Source organism: Pelmatolapia mariae, linkage group LG13, assembly GCF_036321145.2.
Source record: "Pelmatolapia mariae isolate MD_Pm_ZW linkage group LG13, Pm_UMD_F_2, whole genome shotgun sequence".
In the NCBI taxonomy this organism is placed as follows: Eukaryota; Metazoa; Chordata; class Actinopteri; order Cichliformes; family Cichlidae; genus Pelmatolapia; species Pelmatolapia mariae.
In genome coordinates this window covers 2,637,743-2,654,203 of record NC_086238.1, presented here as the reverse complement: position 1 = coordinate 2,654,203, position 16,461 = coordinate 2,637,743, and the positions used below count along the sequence as shown (strand labels likewise).

At 39.2% G+C, this 16,461-nt stretch overlaps 1 protein-coding gene across 6 annotated transcripts in view; it reads left to right on the top strand.

The window, feature by feature from the left end:
• Window positions 1-16,213, top strand: part of LOC134640377 (mitogen-activated protein kinase kinase kinase kinase 3-like) — a 45,114-nt gene extending 28,901 nt beyond the window's left edge. For 2 of the 6 annotated variants that reach the window (XM_063492134.1, XM_063492132.1), the window contains 17 exons: window positions 806-880; window positions 4,060-4,111; window positions 4,216-4,417; window positions 6,339-6,445; window positions 7,035-7,076; window positions 7,398-7,482; window positions 7,577-7,656; window positions 7,847-7,907; window positions 8,128-8,245; window positions 8,440-8,498; window positions 8,767-8,870; window positions 9,203-9,374; window positions 9,481-9,549; window positions 9,685-9,777; window positions 9,943-10,013; window positions 10,665-10,720; window positions 11,530-16,213. In XM_063492134.1, the coding sequence (XP_063348204.1) occupies window positions 806-880; window positions 4,060-4,111; window positions 4,216-4,417; window positions 6,339-6,445; window positions 7,035-7,076; window positions 7,398-7,482; window positions 7,577-7,656; window positions 7,847-7,907; window positions 8,128-8,245; window positions 8,440-8,498; window positions 8,767-8,870; window positions 9,203-9,374; window positions 9,481-9,549; window positions 9,685-9,777; window positions 9,943-10,013; window positions 10,665-10,720; window positions 11,530-11,617 (1,534 nt within the window). In that variant the 3' untranslated portion in view covers window positions 11,618-16,213. Of the gene's footprint in view, window positions 1-805; window positions 881-4,059; window positions 4,112-4,215; window positions 4,595-6,338; window positions 6,446-7,034; window positions 7,077-7,397; window positions 7,483-7,576; window positions 7,657-7,846; window positions 7,908-8,127; window positions 8,246-8,439; window positions 8,499-8,766; window positions 8,871-9,202; window positions 9,375-9,480; window positions 9,550-9,684; window positions 9,778-9,942; window positions 10,014-10,664; window positions 10,721-11,529 lie in introns of all 6 variants that reach the window. The other 4 variants (XM_063492129.1, XM_063492128.1, XM_063492131.1 and 1 more) reach the window with 2 other exon arrangements.
• Window positions 16,214-16,461: the final 248 nt, after the last annotated feature.

Sequence of the window (16,461 nt, the reverse complement as noted above, 5' to 3'; positions counted from 1 at the left end):
CACTTGCTTATCATCATATATTCAAGTGCATTTAATTAGTAGCACCTGGTATCTACACTCTTTTAATTGTTGTGGAAGCAGTGACGGAGTACTTAGTCTTTCACATACTGCTTTGGTATTTTGCCTTATTTTGTATTAAAATTATGACATGGTGCAATATGTTATGTGTTGTTGTTCATCAGAGGTTATATTTACCCATTTTTAAGACATGCTAAGGGCCAAGTTATTTTTATTATCTCTTGATATGTAAAACATTAGGATTGAGAGTTTCAAAGAAAGGCCGGGTTTCTCTGTCCTTGGGATAATGAAAGAACTTTTACCAGTATTTGAGAATTTGATATAATATAATATATAATATGATTTAAAAGGTTACGCTTACTGTTGACGTGTGTAGATCTATAAGGACTTAATGGTTCAAACTGGACCGCTGGGTTTGGAAGTGTCTGGTTGTGGAAGTAATTAGCCCTCAGACCGTTTCTCTTGGTTGTTCAGATGAATCGTTTTGCTTATTTTTGTGGATCACAGTAAAAATTGGGTCATGCTTTTATTTGAACCTATTCAGTCCTTTCAGATCTGCACAGGGTCAGGAGTTCAGAAGTAGTTTGTGAACCAAGCTTCACTCAGCTTTCCCTCCCCTTCCCCCTTCTTCCTCTGTCCTCTTCTGCCTCCGCCTTCTGTTGTCATCCCCTATCTCCTTTGCTTGCTCCCTTTCTCCCCTGATCACTCCTCCTTATGCCCCCTCTCCCACTCCTCCTTTGTCCTTTCTTTCCCCGCCCCCCCTTCCTGTCTTCACCTCCTCTCCCAGGGGCCATATGGCACACTTAGGGGATGATGAGGATGAGGATGATGATGGTGCAGATGATGATGAAACTCACACTCAGTAAGTTCCCTCTCAGTCTTAGAACTGGAAGCCTCTCCAAATCCTTCTTTTCCCATCTTTCCCTCACTTGTTTCAGAGGAAAGACTGAGAAGGAAGACAAGGAGTTAAGGCTTCCTACCTTTGCCAGTTTCATCCACACATCTTTATGGAGCACACCCCACCATCACGCCACATACGCCACCTGTTTGTGTGTGTGTGCCTGCTGCCTTTGTGTTTTCCACGCTTTCTTAAAGCTACTAACAGTAACCCTAACCCTAAATGTTCACCAAGAGGCTATTGATATTTCCTCATATATTCTTTCAGTAGTAGAAATGTAATAAATGGAGAAGTGTAGGTGTCAAACAACACAGCATTAAAATGTACTTTATAGCTAAAGATTTGACATGTTCTCTATGGATCGTTGAGCCTGAGTTCAGTTTCATTCTTTAGATAACTGATGCTCATGACCTTGTCCTCTTGTGTGCCGTTGTCTTGTTTTGTTCTTCACTGGCTTCACCATCTGTGTGCCTTCTTGCTCTGTGTGTGTATGAGTGTGTGTGAGAGAGTACTCACACTGCCTTCTGTCTTATCTTGCCTCTATAAAACTGGAGATCTGGCATCCAGCCTCTCCCCTCAGTGTAAAAGCCAAATGTCTGCGGCAGGCCAGTCTTTTTTTTTTTTCCTTTTTTCTAGACAGATATTTTCCACCACAGTCAGAGAGGCCTATTGTGCTTTATATTATAGGATTTTCCCTGCAAGTCATATCCACAACACACAGTGCTGTTATTGCACAAATGAAAATAACCTGAATTCCTAAAGTGGCTGCAACCTGTTGTGCTGTAGCAGTTTTTAGCTTTTGTAGTTTCTGTTGTGTTGTGGTGGGGGGGGGGGGGGGGTTCCTCTCGGGGTTTTTTTTAAGGTGTTTAAGAACAATAGAAAACAAAATCTTCCAGCCAAACAAAAAAGGAAATTTCCTCCAGACAAAAGGAACAAAATATTTAGTCCCTCAGACTCTGTGTAAACAATATAGAGAAAGAACGTGTAGGCGATGCAGAGACGACTTTAACCTGCACTCTGCTGTGACTCTTCTGGTTCCAAAGAGGGTTTCCAGTTTTATACAAATCTATGGAAAAATAACACTTTTGACTTCTTTGCTTTGAGACATTAGACAACATTTTGCAGGAGACTTGATGAAGCGTTATTAAGTTTTATTGATTAAGTATGAAGGTAATTTATTAGCATTTTAGTGTGAGAAAGGATGATAAACTTGGGTGTGCTTGTCATTGACAAGTCTGTAGCCAGTGAGCCAGTCTCCAGTTTAGTTTGAGAACACAAACTGATGCTAATCATGAAAACACTCAGCTTAAGTCTTCACATCCAGACTTGACGACCAACGGATGGTCCCCAAATCAACTTAGTTACTGAGTAAAAGTTAAAGTTAGGAGCATTTGGATTACATAGACACTAAATTTTGAAAATCTTTAGTGTAGGTATCAAAAATTCATCTTAAAATAATTTCAGTTGCAAATAAATTCCCTTTTGCACATGCAGCATTTTAAAGTTTTAAAGTTATGATCTTGGCTTTGTTGGGGTTTTTGGTTTAACAAAAAAAAAAAAGTATCCATAGCTCGAAATTTCAAGAAAAGTAGCGCTGCCAATCAGTCATCCATGCGAATGACATCATTTCCTTGTTACCTGGAAGCTGAAACCCTCAGCTACAAATGCTACAGCTAAACTACCAGTAAGTAAGTCATGAATGCACAAATTGCTGAGTATTTTCAGCGTGGCTTCACAAATGATGAAATCCTTGTGCTATTAGCTGAATCACATGGCGTTACTATCAGCAAACGTACTCTCGAAAGCACCAGTTTGTTGCGATACCGTTTTGAGTGTGCATTCCTCTGCGCCATATCCTTCCGGGTACAAGAAAATGACATCATTCATGTAGATTACTGATTGGTAGAGCTAACTCGAAATTTACTTGAGTTACTTTTCTCACAATTTCAAGTTGATAACTCGAAATTTCAAGAAAGAGAACTCAAAATTTCGAGTTGTGGATACTTTTTTTATTTTTGTGGTGGAAGCGGGCTTCTATATTTTGGCCATAATCTGATTGCATAGTCCTTATCACCAGCCTTGTGTTTAGCATCAGCAAAGAGTGCTGTGATACAAATCTTCCTGCTTTCTTTAGAGATGCTTTTGTACTTACTGCACCCATGCGTGGCTTACCACCTTTATAAGAACCCTTAAGTGAATGTGTAAACTATGTCAGTCACAGATTAGTTTTGTACTGATAAAGTTTACACTTTAAGCTTCTTTAAGGGGGGTAATCTTTTACTTTGTCTCCCACTCAGCTTAAATACTGCAACTTTTTTTCTTGGTACCCCCATCTTCATTTTCACTGTGATTGGCTCCCAGCCTCTCTCCATTTGATTTGTGTGCTTGGTTCTTGTCCATAACTTAACTACAACATTTATAAAATGTCATGGATAAAGTCTCTGAAATTGTGCTGGTCGGAAGGCATAATTGCAATTAGTCTTCTATTTCTTTTCCTTTTTAAAAAAAATAAATAAATAAATTTAAGAGGTGCTTTAAATGAGAGCAAGACGCAAACTCTAATTTATTTACACTAAATATAAATTTTAATTTTAAAAGTAATACTTTTACTAAAATATTATTAAAAGTTTGTCAGTATCAGCGCTGTCTATTCAGAGGCTTTGCACATGCTGACCCTTCTTTGTTTTACTGTTGTCTAAAGTTCTTGTCTTACTTTATATTTTGTGGTTAACCTTTAATGACAGTTCTATTATATCAGTTTCTGTGTAAGTGGCATTGGGCTGTGGTTAAACCTGTTATTTGAGCCTTTGCTTTCACATTCAGTAAATCCGCAAAATATTACATCTCATCTGATCTGGGTTCACAAGTGTGTCAGCATATTTTTTCGATTATTTTTAAAACAAATCCGACAATTTTATTTTCTATTTTCAATCATATAAGTGAAATGGTTGAAAACTATGGATTGTAATTATGCGTTGAATGTAATAACTTAGCTTATAAATGGCTTAAAAATGGCAAGTTAAACCATAGCTTCAGTGCTAACATTGTAACATATACTTATTGTTTCCCATATATTTCCTGGTTATAAGAAACGGCAGCTGTCTTGAGTATCTTGTCACAGATTTTTTCCTCTTATTCTTCAGTAAATCAAGCACCATCATGAGGCCAAGGGTCCCACCCCCACTTCCTCCTAAGGTAGGAAAAACTGTGTCTGTTTTGAACTAGTAGGAATTTTAGTGCTCAGAATATGAAAAAAGTAACTGATTTCTTATACAATCTTTTTTCTTCTTGTTCTTAAGCCCAAATCCATCTCTTCACCCCATAATCAGACGCAACAAAAACACGATGACAGCCACTCACACAGTGAAGATGACGGTGGAGGGGGAGGGACCATCAAGCGCTGCCCAGTGCCAGAGACGCCGAGCCCCGCCAAGCCCGCCTCCTATGTCCCCCCGCGTCCCCCGCCCCCGAAGCTGCCGCCCCACCGCCGCAGTAGCCTAGGTAACGAGAGCCCGAAGCTCAAAGACGTCGAAAACTCTGCCACAGAGGATGATGGGAGCTTTAGGCATTTCTGGGAGTGGCTCCACACGCCTCACACAGAGGAGGAGCTGGAGGAGGCGTGGGAGGTTCTCAAGGAGGTGAAAGAGGAGCAGGAAAAACAGGAGGAAAAGAAAGAGAGTAAGAGCAGCTGATTTGGTAGCTGGGTAGTGTCCGCAGACCCTGTCGTCCCCTGCGATTGGTTGTGTGGTCTTCCATTAGTCTTTCCTTGTAGTCTGATTTATTTGTTCCATGATTCCATTAACAGTAATGCTTTTTTTAAAAAGTTTTTATTTGCTGTTTCTTCCGTTCATCAGCTCACGCTCAACATGATTGTTTGTCTCTACAGTCATTTTTGTGAAGACTGATTGGTTCATCCAATCCAGTGATCCAAACAATCAAATGCTGCTATACCACTCCCCCTCGCTTCTTAGGACAAAGAAGGAAGAGGAGAAAACATAGTCCTGGCTGACTGGTCCAGTTTTGATTCTTTAACATTGTCAGCTCTCACTTTCTAAAAACAGCCTGTTAGGGTCAGTGGAGGTTGAAGGTTTTCATGAAAATGAGCTTGTTGTTTGTTGGAAAGAAGTGTTGTTAGGTTTTCACGTGAGGCATGGATCCCAAAAGCTCAAATATAACTTATTTATTTATTTTTAATAACTTTAACTTTAATGTCAAAGTAGTTTCTTAACTCTCAGAATATTAAGCCCTTCATTGTCCTCCAATTATTCTTTTCCCCCCCCTTTTTTGGCCTTTAGTGGCCCTAATATGCCGTTGTAGACATTCGGACAATGAAGTGGTTTATTTAGTTAAATTTGTTTCTTTTTTGCTAGTTTACAGATGCCAAATTATAACTGAACTTATTAAACAGTAACAGAAATGCGAGATTTTATAAAAGTTTGTAATCCCGTTTTATACTTTAGGCAAGTGACTAAATCCCCATTCTAGTGTGCCTTTTAAATGTTTGCATTGTTGTTGAGCATTTCGGGTATCTCAGTCATGCTCTGATTTTTTTTTTTTTTTTTAAATTATTATTATTGTGTTACTCTGACTTGGAAGTGGATAAGTGGAGCAATTAAAATTTGCAGCTACCTATGACCTAATCTCAGGACAGGGATATGCTTCTTTGGATATTATTTTTGCCTTTTTAATTTTGCACAGAGAATGTAGATCCTGTATACTTTTAAGTTCATTTCTCTAGTTTCTTGATTGCGCTTTGGAAGCTTTTACAGTAAAGTGTTACATTTAATAAGCAGTATATGGTAGATATATTAACTGTGGTGTTTTGGAAATAATAACAGTTCAGTAGATTGAAATCATAGTGTAGAATTGCACAGTCATGCTGGAATGATCGTGCTGTAGGCACGCTCAGGTGAAAGTTGAACTGTCTTTGACGATATGGTTATGGTAATGGCTCTAATCACGACAGGAAGCAACATTCTGTGCGTAGCTCAAATGTTTTTGCCGTTTACTACCTGTCATTCGCTGGTTACTCGCTGGGGTAGTAAAGGAGAGAAACTGATCAATAATTGACTGCAGTTTGTGGTGCATTCACACTCCCCCTCGATCATGACCATATTTGATCCTCTGTTTTCTTCCTGCTGGCCTGCTCCTTCCCTCCTCCCCCCTCTCTCACTGCTCCCAATAGCTTGTTTTTGTTTACTCTTTAATATTAACACTCCTTGCTGTCTTCAGTCTTATAAATTAAATTGTTCTCATTAAATCGAGTGTTTTTGTAGACGCGTCATGTTTATTTTGGCTTTCTTTGTTTTCAAAGCTTCACATGCGCACACACAGTCTCTCTGTCTCTTACCTGCTCTCCCTGTTTCCTGTGTCACTCAAACACACTAAGTTGTGTCTGTTGGTGTTGTTGTTATTGTTGTAGGTAATGGGCTGAACTCTCCCCACAATGGCGAGAGGGCCAGCCCAGCAGAGAGGCAGTCCACCATGCCACCTAGTGTCCCCATACGGAAAGACAAGAAGGATGTTCCGGTAAGCATGCAGGAGTGGCTCAAGGACCCACAGAGGCCTTGAGGGAGGATGCAGAGTGCTGCCATTGTTAAAATTATTAATTATCGGCATAACACTGTGCGGAGAGGAAAGGCCAAGTCAGCTGAAATGTACTGGGTAGTGTTTTTATCAGTGCAAAGCCAATGAGGGATCATTACCTTTGTTGCTGTCACAGCTCTTGCTGATCATCATTGTTTTTTAAAGAAGAAGTGGAATTTGGGCATCTCCCAAGTCAGTGATGGATTATAAATCAGGGGAAAAATAAATTCCATAATGTTCAACCCTTGAGAAAGTTTAGAGGAGTGCTGTAGGAGAAGTTATGCACTTAGATAGCTTCATCTACATACTTGTCAAACTGAAGCACCAGATGGGTGTACTTCAAATTATGACTAATAGCTTAGTGAGCTTAATTCGGCTGCAATTCTTTTATTTACAGCGTGTTTTAAGTGCACTATAGACTATCTGCTGGGAGAATACATTTTATTTATACAGGTTGTTATGCTCGTATATATCATCCAGTCATTTTATTATTGATGTTTTTAATGTGTGTTTGTGTCTATCTCTTCCTTAGAAGCCAATCAGTAATGGTCTCCCCCCAACACCCAAAGTCCATGTAAGTATTAGTCTGTTTGTTTTTAAGAGAAAATAATGTAGTTAAGTTAATGGGATTAGTGTTGCAAAGACTTCTTGGCATTGCAGGATCTTAATATTCAGATCTTTTTGTTCCTATATAAAAGTTTTTTTTATGTGCAAAATATTAAATGAAATTAATTTACTCATTTGGAAAACAATGGAAAACGATTACATAAGCAATGTAAAATATTACTTTTTAGTGTGGAGTGTCTCGCTAAAGGCATTTAAATCACAGGGTCTCCGAATCCTTTAAATTAAAAAAAGAAAATCTTGAACTTCTTTCTTTTTCTCCCGTTTCCAGATGGGTGCGTGTTTCTCCAAGGTGTTCAACGGCTGTCCCCTCAAGATCCACTGTGCCACTTCGTGGATCAACCCTGACACCAGAGGTAACCAACAGGAAAACACTATCAAAGTTTATTTTACAGGTGTTGTTTTCACTTTTCACTAAGCACGGATAAAATGCTCTTTTTTGCGTTTCAGACCAGTATTTGATATTCGGAGCAGAAGAGGGAATCTACACATTAAACCTCAATGAGCTACATGAGACAACGATGGAACAGGTGAGACTAGAAATCGGATAATTTAACAGAATGCTATATACTTTCTGTAAACAGGGTATATTAGTTGTAATGTTATACATGTGAGATAGTCCAGTGTTGGATTAGTAAATACAAAAATTGTCTTTGAATCAGATTGTTTTAAATGTTCTGGCACACTGAGATGCTCAGATTACTTTGTGTCCACCTGCAGCTCTTCCCTCGGCGGTGTACCTGGTTATATGTCATGAACAACTGTCTTCTTTCCATATCTGGTGAGTTGTCGCACATCATTATGATAGAAGTGTGTGGCACTTGACTGCCCTTATTACTTTCACCCATTTGTCTCTGAAATTGTTCTTAAATTGGATCATCGGCGCATGATTTTTGATACAACGTGTTTTATTTTTTCAAATATGCTTTTATAGCTTGTATCATTAGGTCACTACTATAATTTCCTTTTAACTGTTTCTTCTATATCCTGTTTCATTGCAGGAAAAGCCTCTCAGCTGTACTCCCATAGTCTAAGCGGTCTGTTTGAACAGGCCAGACAGTTACAGAAGTTACCAGTAGCCATTCCCACACACAAGCTGCCTGATAAGATAATTCCCAGGTAACTCTACAACTAGAAAATCTAAGCTGTGAAATATTTATAGCTTCTGTTGCCTTGTAGTTTTTTCCCCCTACATAAATTAAATGTCACTCCTGCTTATTTTAACTTATTTAAATAAGTTTTCAATAAAACCAGAAGTTTGTGCCAGTTCAGCTCTATATTTGGATCATATTTCTTTATTTATCTGGTTGTAGGAAGTTTGCTGTGTCCAATAAGATTCCAGAGACTAAAGGGTGCCAAAAGTGCTGCGTAGGTGAGTTTCTGTAAATCCTGATTTTATATTTTCTTTTGTCGAACACCGGCCCGTTTTTTTTTTGTTTTTTTTTTTGTTTTTTAATTATGTTCTGTGACTAACTTTATTTAACTATATCAGATTCGGACTAGTTGCATGAAACTACCTCGTGTTATCTTGTAATGTCCTGTGTGGTGTTTGTGCAGAACAAAAAATAGCACTGAATTATAATTTTTGTGCAAAGAGGAAAAATTCAAATGTATTCATGGCCAGTGTTGTTTTTGTGCAGTTCGTAACCCATACACAGGCCATAAGTACCTGTGTGGAGCCTTCCAGTCAAGTGTCATGCTGTTGGAGTGGGTGGAGTCAATGCAGAAGTTCATGCTCATCAAGGTCAGTTTTGAATCTCCCCCAAAATCAAGATAATGTTCATTTAATTTAAGCTCCTTTCCTAAGCACGTTTTATCACACAGTTACAAGAAAGAAAATAAATATTTTTCCACAATGCTAGCAGTTTTTTTTTTTTTTTTTAAGATCAAAAGTTTGAAAAGACCAAGCACAATGTTAATTTTGCTAGGCCACAAGTTCTGCAGTCCTGGCAGATCAGCTGATATTAGTGCCAGTCAGTCAGCAAATGGCTCAGCTGATTCCAGTCAAATGATTTTATGATTATATCTAAATTTAACACATAGCTTTCTAAACTTTTTTCCTTTTCTATGTAACAGACTATTGACTTCCCACTACCCTGTCCGTTGGAGGTCTTTGAAATGTTGGTGGTCCCTGAACAGACCTACCCTCTCATCTGTGTCGCAGTCAGTAAAGGAACTGAACTCAGCCAGGTGGTTCGATTTGGCACAGTCAATCCCAACTCTACCTCCTCCTGGTTCACAGAAGCAGGTGAGAACACCGCCCGGCTCTGTCAAGTTAAACCAATAACAGTTTTCTTTGGTGGGAACAGCACGAGAGCCAAAGTAATCCTCTGCCTTTTTCTCCTACTCTGCAGAAACCCCACAGACATGTGTGATCCATGTCACTCAGCTAGAGAGAGACACGATCCTAGTCTGCCTCGACAGTGAGTCACTAATAGATTTTTACTCATTTTACCCATTTATGATCTTTTCAGGTTCAGATTTAGAAAGTATTAACACTTATTTTATTAGTTTTACTAAACTGTTTCCTCTCTCTTTTTTTGTTTTTCCTACTACAGGGTGTATAAAGATAGTGAATCTCCAGGGTCGGTTGAAATCCAGCAGAAAGTTGTCAGCCGAGCTCACCTTCAACTTCCAGATTGAAAACATCGGTAAACAAAAACAGAAAGACTAATGTTGAACATTGTTTACATCATAAAAAAATTGACATTGACATGGATATCTTCTAGTGGGTTTGTTACTGTTAATCTGCAAACAAACCTTAATCCATATTGTTTTTCCTTGGGGTCTTTTTTTCTTCCTTTTTTAAAATCCAGTTTGCCTACAAGACAGTGTATTGGCCTTTTGGAGACATGGCATGCAGGGACGGAGTTTCAAGACTAATGAGGTGAGATTCATACCGAGCATGTTTAAGAGTAAAACACGCTCTTCATGTGGCCTCTGTGCGCTGTAATAATGTTTAGTCCGCAGCATCAAGGTGTCTTATTTAATCTTACTTTGTTAGGATTTTGGTCCTTACTGTGGGTGGTCAATATAGCCTCAAAAACCACATCACAGTAATTCAAGGAAAGTGTAACACAGTGTAACAGTTTCCATTTCTACACAATATTTACGTGGCCTTATGGATAGTATCATAATTACACATTCTTACATGGTTACAGTACAGGATTAAATGCACATACAGTCTGTCAAAACGCTTCACTCTGACTACCCGCCTGTTAAGCAATGACGCATCAACCGTGCTTCCAGGTCCAAACTCTCCGACTGCGTTCACTGAGGCTGTCGCCACTTTAACCTGTTGCAGTGTTTGTCTCTTGTTTTATTTTGTATAAGTCTCTAAGAATAATCAGTGGTCATTGTCGGCCTCTGTGGGTTTTTATTAGCACTATTCATGTGCAAAATGTCTTTAAGATCAGTTTTTAAAATCTTAATCCTTTATATTAAATCATTAGCGAGTATTTGGCAAAAGTCTGATGAGACATCTGAGTCAGATCATCAGTATTTCACATTTAGCACCTCTTTTGCTTTCTTTCATCAGATCACTCAGGAGATCTCAGACAGCACACGCATCTTCAGACTACTGGGATCAGACAGGTGAGAAACACTTACCTGCCAGCATTTCCTTACAGTTTCATACCTGTCACACACACGTGGACACACATTTAGGTCTCTGTTAACACTCTCTTTAATGTCTCACCACTGAAGACATGATGACTGTAGAGAGCAAGAGGCTGAGGAAAAAGGCCTCAAACTTCCCAGGTACACTCACGGGTCGCTGGCCACAGGCAGCCCAAAACGTCTGCCTCTTTCTATCGGAACTTTCAAATCCTGCTTGATGCCAGATGATGCTGATCAGGAAAATTCAGAGAGAGAAAATATGGGAACATTTTTTAATTAAATGATGAGAGAAGAGACACCAAAATTATATCTGGTCTGATTCCTTCCTGCTTAAACTGTCAGATGCCATAAGTTCTTTCAGTTTAATGCTGGGGTTGTAGACCCTCAACAAAATGCCAAAATAGACATACTTGTGTAGAGGCTGGATCATTTTGGTGTCTGTTTTCTCATTACTGAGGCTGAGTATCTTCAAGTTGTGATGTGTGATTCTTTGGGTTGCTCTGAAAGAGTACTAACAGCTTTCTCACAGTTTTCCTCCGGGTTAGGAGAGTGCTCTTAGCTTCAGAGTATGTTTCTCTACTGCCTTTTTCCAAATAACAGGGTTTTTACAAGCTTGGACCATATCCCATTTTTTTTTTTGTTTTGTTTTGTTTTAACATGCTGAAAATCCAGCTGGGCTGTTCTTTCATCTGGGAAAGGGTGAATTGTTTTGCTACCTTGACTTGAAACTAAACTAGATGTTGTGTGTGTACGTGTTTTTTCTCCGTGTGTGTTTTGTGTTGCAGGGTGGTGGTGCTGGAAAGCAGGCCTACGGACAACCCTACTGCCCACAGCAACCTCTACATCCTGGCAGGCCATGAAAACAGCTACTGAGACATGCACACTAACATACGTGCACATAAAACACGCTCTGTAGACACCCCAGCATTAGTACAGGAAAGGGAGTAAGCGACACACTCATCCCAACTCCACTTTTATCCCACCCCGCCTTCATCTTCTCACCTGGCCCGACTAGCAGTGTGTCTGGGAGATGTTCATCAGTGCACATGCGGAATCCCAGTTGCAGCGTTTTATAAAGAACTGCAGTGTTATGTGTATCAGTGAAGTGTGCGTGTGGCGTTAGAGCAGTGGGTTGTAGACCCGTTTCTGACAGGGTCAGGGTTTTAAAACTCCTGGCCTGAGGCCGCTTTAGATCGGGATAGCCAGCTAAATCTCTGGCCCCTTCCCTCTATCCTGGATACATCACACTGGGAACAATGTCTAGCACGGAAATTTGACTCCAACACTACTTCTACTACTACTACTTCTACATATGCTACTAACACTACTGCTACTGCTACTGCTACTGCTGTTTGCGCTAAAGCTTCACAGAAGGGTCATCTTGCACAGAAAACCTACCCTTCTTCTTCATTGCTCCTCCTTCCTTTTTTCCTTACTTGTCCCTTTTTTTAAAAAAAACTACACCTTTATTTATTTTGGCATGACATGCTTTTAACAACCAGGATGACTTTCCTGTTTTTATTTGTTGTCTTTTTAAAAAATAAAAAAAAGAAAACCAACTAAAAAGCTTTGCCACTTTCGCTAGCATCAAATTCCAATACTCGTCACCACACAAGTGCTTAATTGACCTCTATTTAATTGTTGTAAATATAAGTGTATTTTTGACAGAGACGAACACTAAAAGGGTTGTGTAGATAGGTGTGTGTATAGTTGGTCTGTACAACTGTGGAGACGAAACGCGAGACAAATAGGCACGTTGCGACAGTAAATTCACTTCCTAGTTTCTTGATCATGTGACTAAAGTCAAGAGATAAATACCCCTGCAGTCTCACAGGCGAACATCTTTAGTAATCTGATATTACTCTTCTCATGGCGTGGACCTCAGGATCAAATTGAGCGAACGCAGGACACCGATTGGCCGTTTTTCACTCTCAGCGCGTCGCTGTCATAACTTCCTGCTTGTTTTCATCACATGACCGTCATCAGGGTGGACGAAAATGATCATTTCTGCTCGTTTCATTTTGTTTCTTCTTTTATTTTTTAATCAGAAATCTTTGTTTATTCTTTAGCAATATATATTTTTTTTGCTATTTTTATTGAACCACTGGTGTTACAAATTTGCACAGAGAAAAATGTATTTCATAAACAAATGTGATGTCATTATAATATATGACCTTGTGTGTGTATGCACAGTGTGTATGTGTGTGCGCGTCTGTGTGCGTAGACATAGAATATGCACATATAAGAGTGTCATGTACAGATCTGGTCTTTAACAAGTGACAAGTTTCTGGCCATATTTAAAAAAAAAAAAAAAAAAAGCATCAGCAGATAAGAAAATACAAAAAAAAAGTTGGATATACAGAAATAAAGTCATTTAATTATATCGGGTTAGGCTGAAATCTAATTAGCTTTTAGCCCATTGGACAGAAATAATGTGTTTACAAAGTAAAATGCAATCATCTGCAGCCAGCCTGTGTTCCACAGTCACACGGAGACTGAACAGCGACCCACAGCCGCTGGTCACTAGAGAAAAGTTAGCCCTAGTGTTTTCTGACCAGTTAATTAGTGGTTGCTGGTTGCTAGGTGAAACTGGTCACAAAGAAGTACAGCGCTTTTACAGATTTATTAGACCACCACCCAATGTAAGGTTTATGCCACAGCTGCTTTACTGTTTTATAAAAACTGTTACAGTTACAGTTATTTGCTCACATTCCTGAGCAGAAAAATTAGTTGTTGAATGTTTAGTTTGATTCAGTGTGCAGGCTTAAATTTGGGTATAAAAGCAATAGTTGCCTCCTTTAAAAAATGGTGTTTGCTGTGATGAAGCACAACTTAATTTGTGGATCTACCATCCAAACTATGGGTAACTGCAGCGGTGTACTACCAACCAAAAGCAATCACAAGACGTTTTTTTGTGCAGCACCCTATTTGTAACCAGTCTCAGCTAGCAACAGTCTGAAATCACCAGCAACCAAGTGATTTCCAACCGGTGAGCCACCGTTGTAACACAGGCAACTCTAAACTAAAACAACATTGCTGATAGGCTATAGTACATTTCACTACACTGAACAATAAACAGTAGCGGGTTACCAGTGAAATAATGCAATAACAATAACAGCATGTATGTGGTGTTAACAGTGCATCCACATCCAAATATATTACTCTCCATATTGTGGTATTGAGTGGTGTAGCCTGTAGCGTTATGAATAATGGTTTGCTGGTTTAAATATGGTGCAAAGGCTTGCTCAAAAATCGAGTCAGACTCATTAATAGAAATTTCTGTGTAACACCTTTTTTTTCCTGTATTCCTGAGAAATATTTGCAGAAGTTTTCATTGTCAGCTGTGACTTTTTTTTTTTAAAGACCCATATCTGTATGAGAGCTCACACTACATGCATGTAGATGCGCACTGTCTGTTGTGTAGAAGAGTCTACGTGTGGCAGTACACTACCGTTTAGTTTTCCAAGCTGTGACACTAGAGGTTCCTTCTGAGGACACCAGTGTAGATGAACCTGAGATACCATGCGTAATTCTGAAATCTGAGACATTTGCCTGTCGAATGGTTCACGTTCTCAAAGCTTCTCTCTGAATTTTTTTCCCCATATTTATAGGCTAAAGCAAATAATTAAAAAATGCAGTAAATCGATCAAAGTGAATATAAGCGACTCTTTATCAGATCAACACGTGACACTGAAAATTGAAAATAAAATTTATTACAGGCTGCAAATCCTGCTTCAGCAACCTTGTGGTTTGTAGTGCATCTCTGTCCCAGAGATGAGGCACAGCAGCGGCTGCAGCATTGTCTTTTAACTGTTCAGGAGAATTGATTTCATCTGTCACAAGTCTGATTAAAGAGAAATCTTGCCATTCTTTGGGACTGACAATTGAAAGTTTCACCACGACTATTTGTTACCACCTGTAAAGAGTAAAACCACACAAACTATTCATAACGTTTTCATCCGATGTATTCGTGGACACATCTGGAATCATCTTACTAGACTCCAGTTCGCTGTAAAGCAACAGGATCAAGTGCAGAACGGTTGAACTCAGTGTGAGAATAGAAATGCTCTGCCCTTTTTCTTTCAGCAAACAATAACATGTATCGATTTTACTATGAATTGCCTGCAAAGTGCATTAGTGTCCCAGGTGATTGATTTAGCCATTAATGAATACATGTGCTTCCTGCCAACAACCGTGATTATAGACTGGGAGTCATTTCAAAGCTGCAGCCAAGTCCTTTATTAAGTTATTTAAGCCAAACTCTGTTACTTATTTTAAAAAAGATTAAGCCACAATAATCATATTTTTACCCTTTAAGTTATGAATTCAAGTTGATTGATTTTCCTCACTTGAGTGGTTGAAATGCCAGTGTCATCATCAACCCCGCATGACCAGCCTCTTAGTGAATCGTACTATTTTAGAGGGGAAATGAATCAAGCATTCCGAAAATATTTCACTCTTCATTTTTGTAATGCTAAAATATGTTGTTGAAACTTCTTCTGGCCATATTTAGAAAATCTACCTCGTGGTATCTAGATCAAAGAAAAAAAAAGTCTAATACTAAAGACAGCCATCAGCAGCACATGAGGTTAGCGTTCAACCATGTTCTCTAAACTTGCTCTTAACTGTCTGTGTCCTTTCAGCTGATGTGTGTAAATGAAAAAAAAATCATTTAGCTGAAAATGGCTTTCTCAGTGTGAGGTTTTCTCAAAATATCCATCTCAAATAATTCTTAAATATCAGAGCTTAACACTTCTATGTATCCTCTTAGCTGCACACCCAACGTCTATAATGTTTCAACATGGCTGGAAAAGGTGAGGTGGGGGGGGGGGGGGGTCTGTTCCTGCACCCCTAACCACCTCTGCCTATTCTTTCCTGTTAAAAACATTTAAGTTTGGAAAATCTGTCTATTTAGCATAACAAGAAGATTTATGTGGGATTGAATGATGTTTTCTTCTTTCTGCCATCATGCACACAAGCGTAATCTATAATCCTTAGAGCAGGTGCCAACATGGCCTTCCTTTGTGGGTTTTTGCTGAAATGTTAAAAGTCTGTGTTTTATAACCTCAACTGGGCCTGGATCAAATCGCATGTAGAATAAGTCACGGAGACATTTAATGTGCTTGGAGTTGGGGATTGTTTTCTCCAACAGAAGAAATACCCCCCCACCCCCGGGTGTGCCTGGTGCCCAGAGCAGATTCATAGAAGTCGTTTTGAGTTATTTACGAAAGCCGTTTGATCCGGGTCTCATCCCTATCTTAAACAAAACACAATACGTCACCTCTGTTCTGTGGCTATTTCATCACCTTTGTCTTCTGTTTTCATATTGCGATGCATATGTTATGTAATGTATATAGTGTAAAATAAAATGGGTTTGTTTTACATACTGTATAATTGCCTATATTTTGTTTCAGAAGTGTAACAGATTTATGAGATGACAGGTTAACACATTAAAAAGATGGAACTGAACCATTTGGGTCTTGGTGTGGTCATTTTGTGGTCACAATTCAGTGAAGGTCGTTTTCACTGATGACGTGGTAGGAAAGGCACTTTGTGTGGCTGACGGGGTTAAATGTGGCAGGGTGGCATGTAACAGCTTTCCAGGAACCCTCAGCAGAACAGAGCCATTGTTAATGTTGGAAACACGTGTGGCATTTATACTGTGACAAGTCATAAAGGATGCTAGACCTCACCCAATTATCAGACGGACAAGTGAA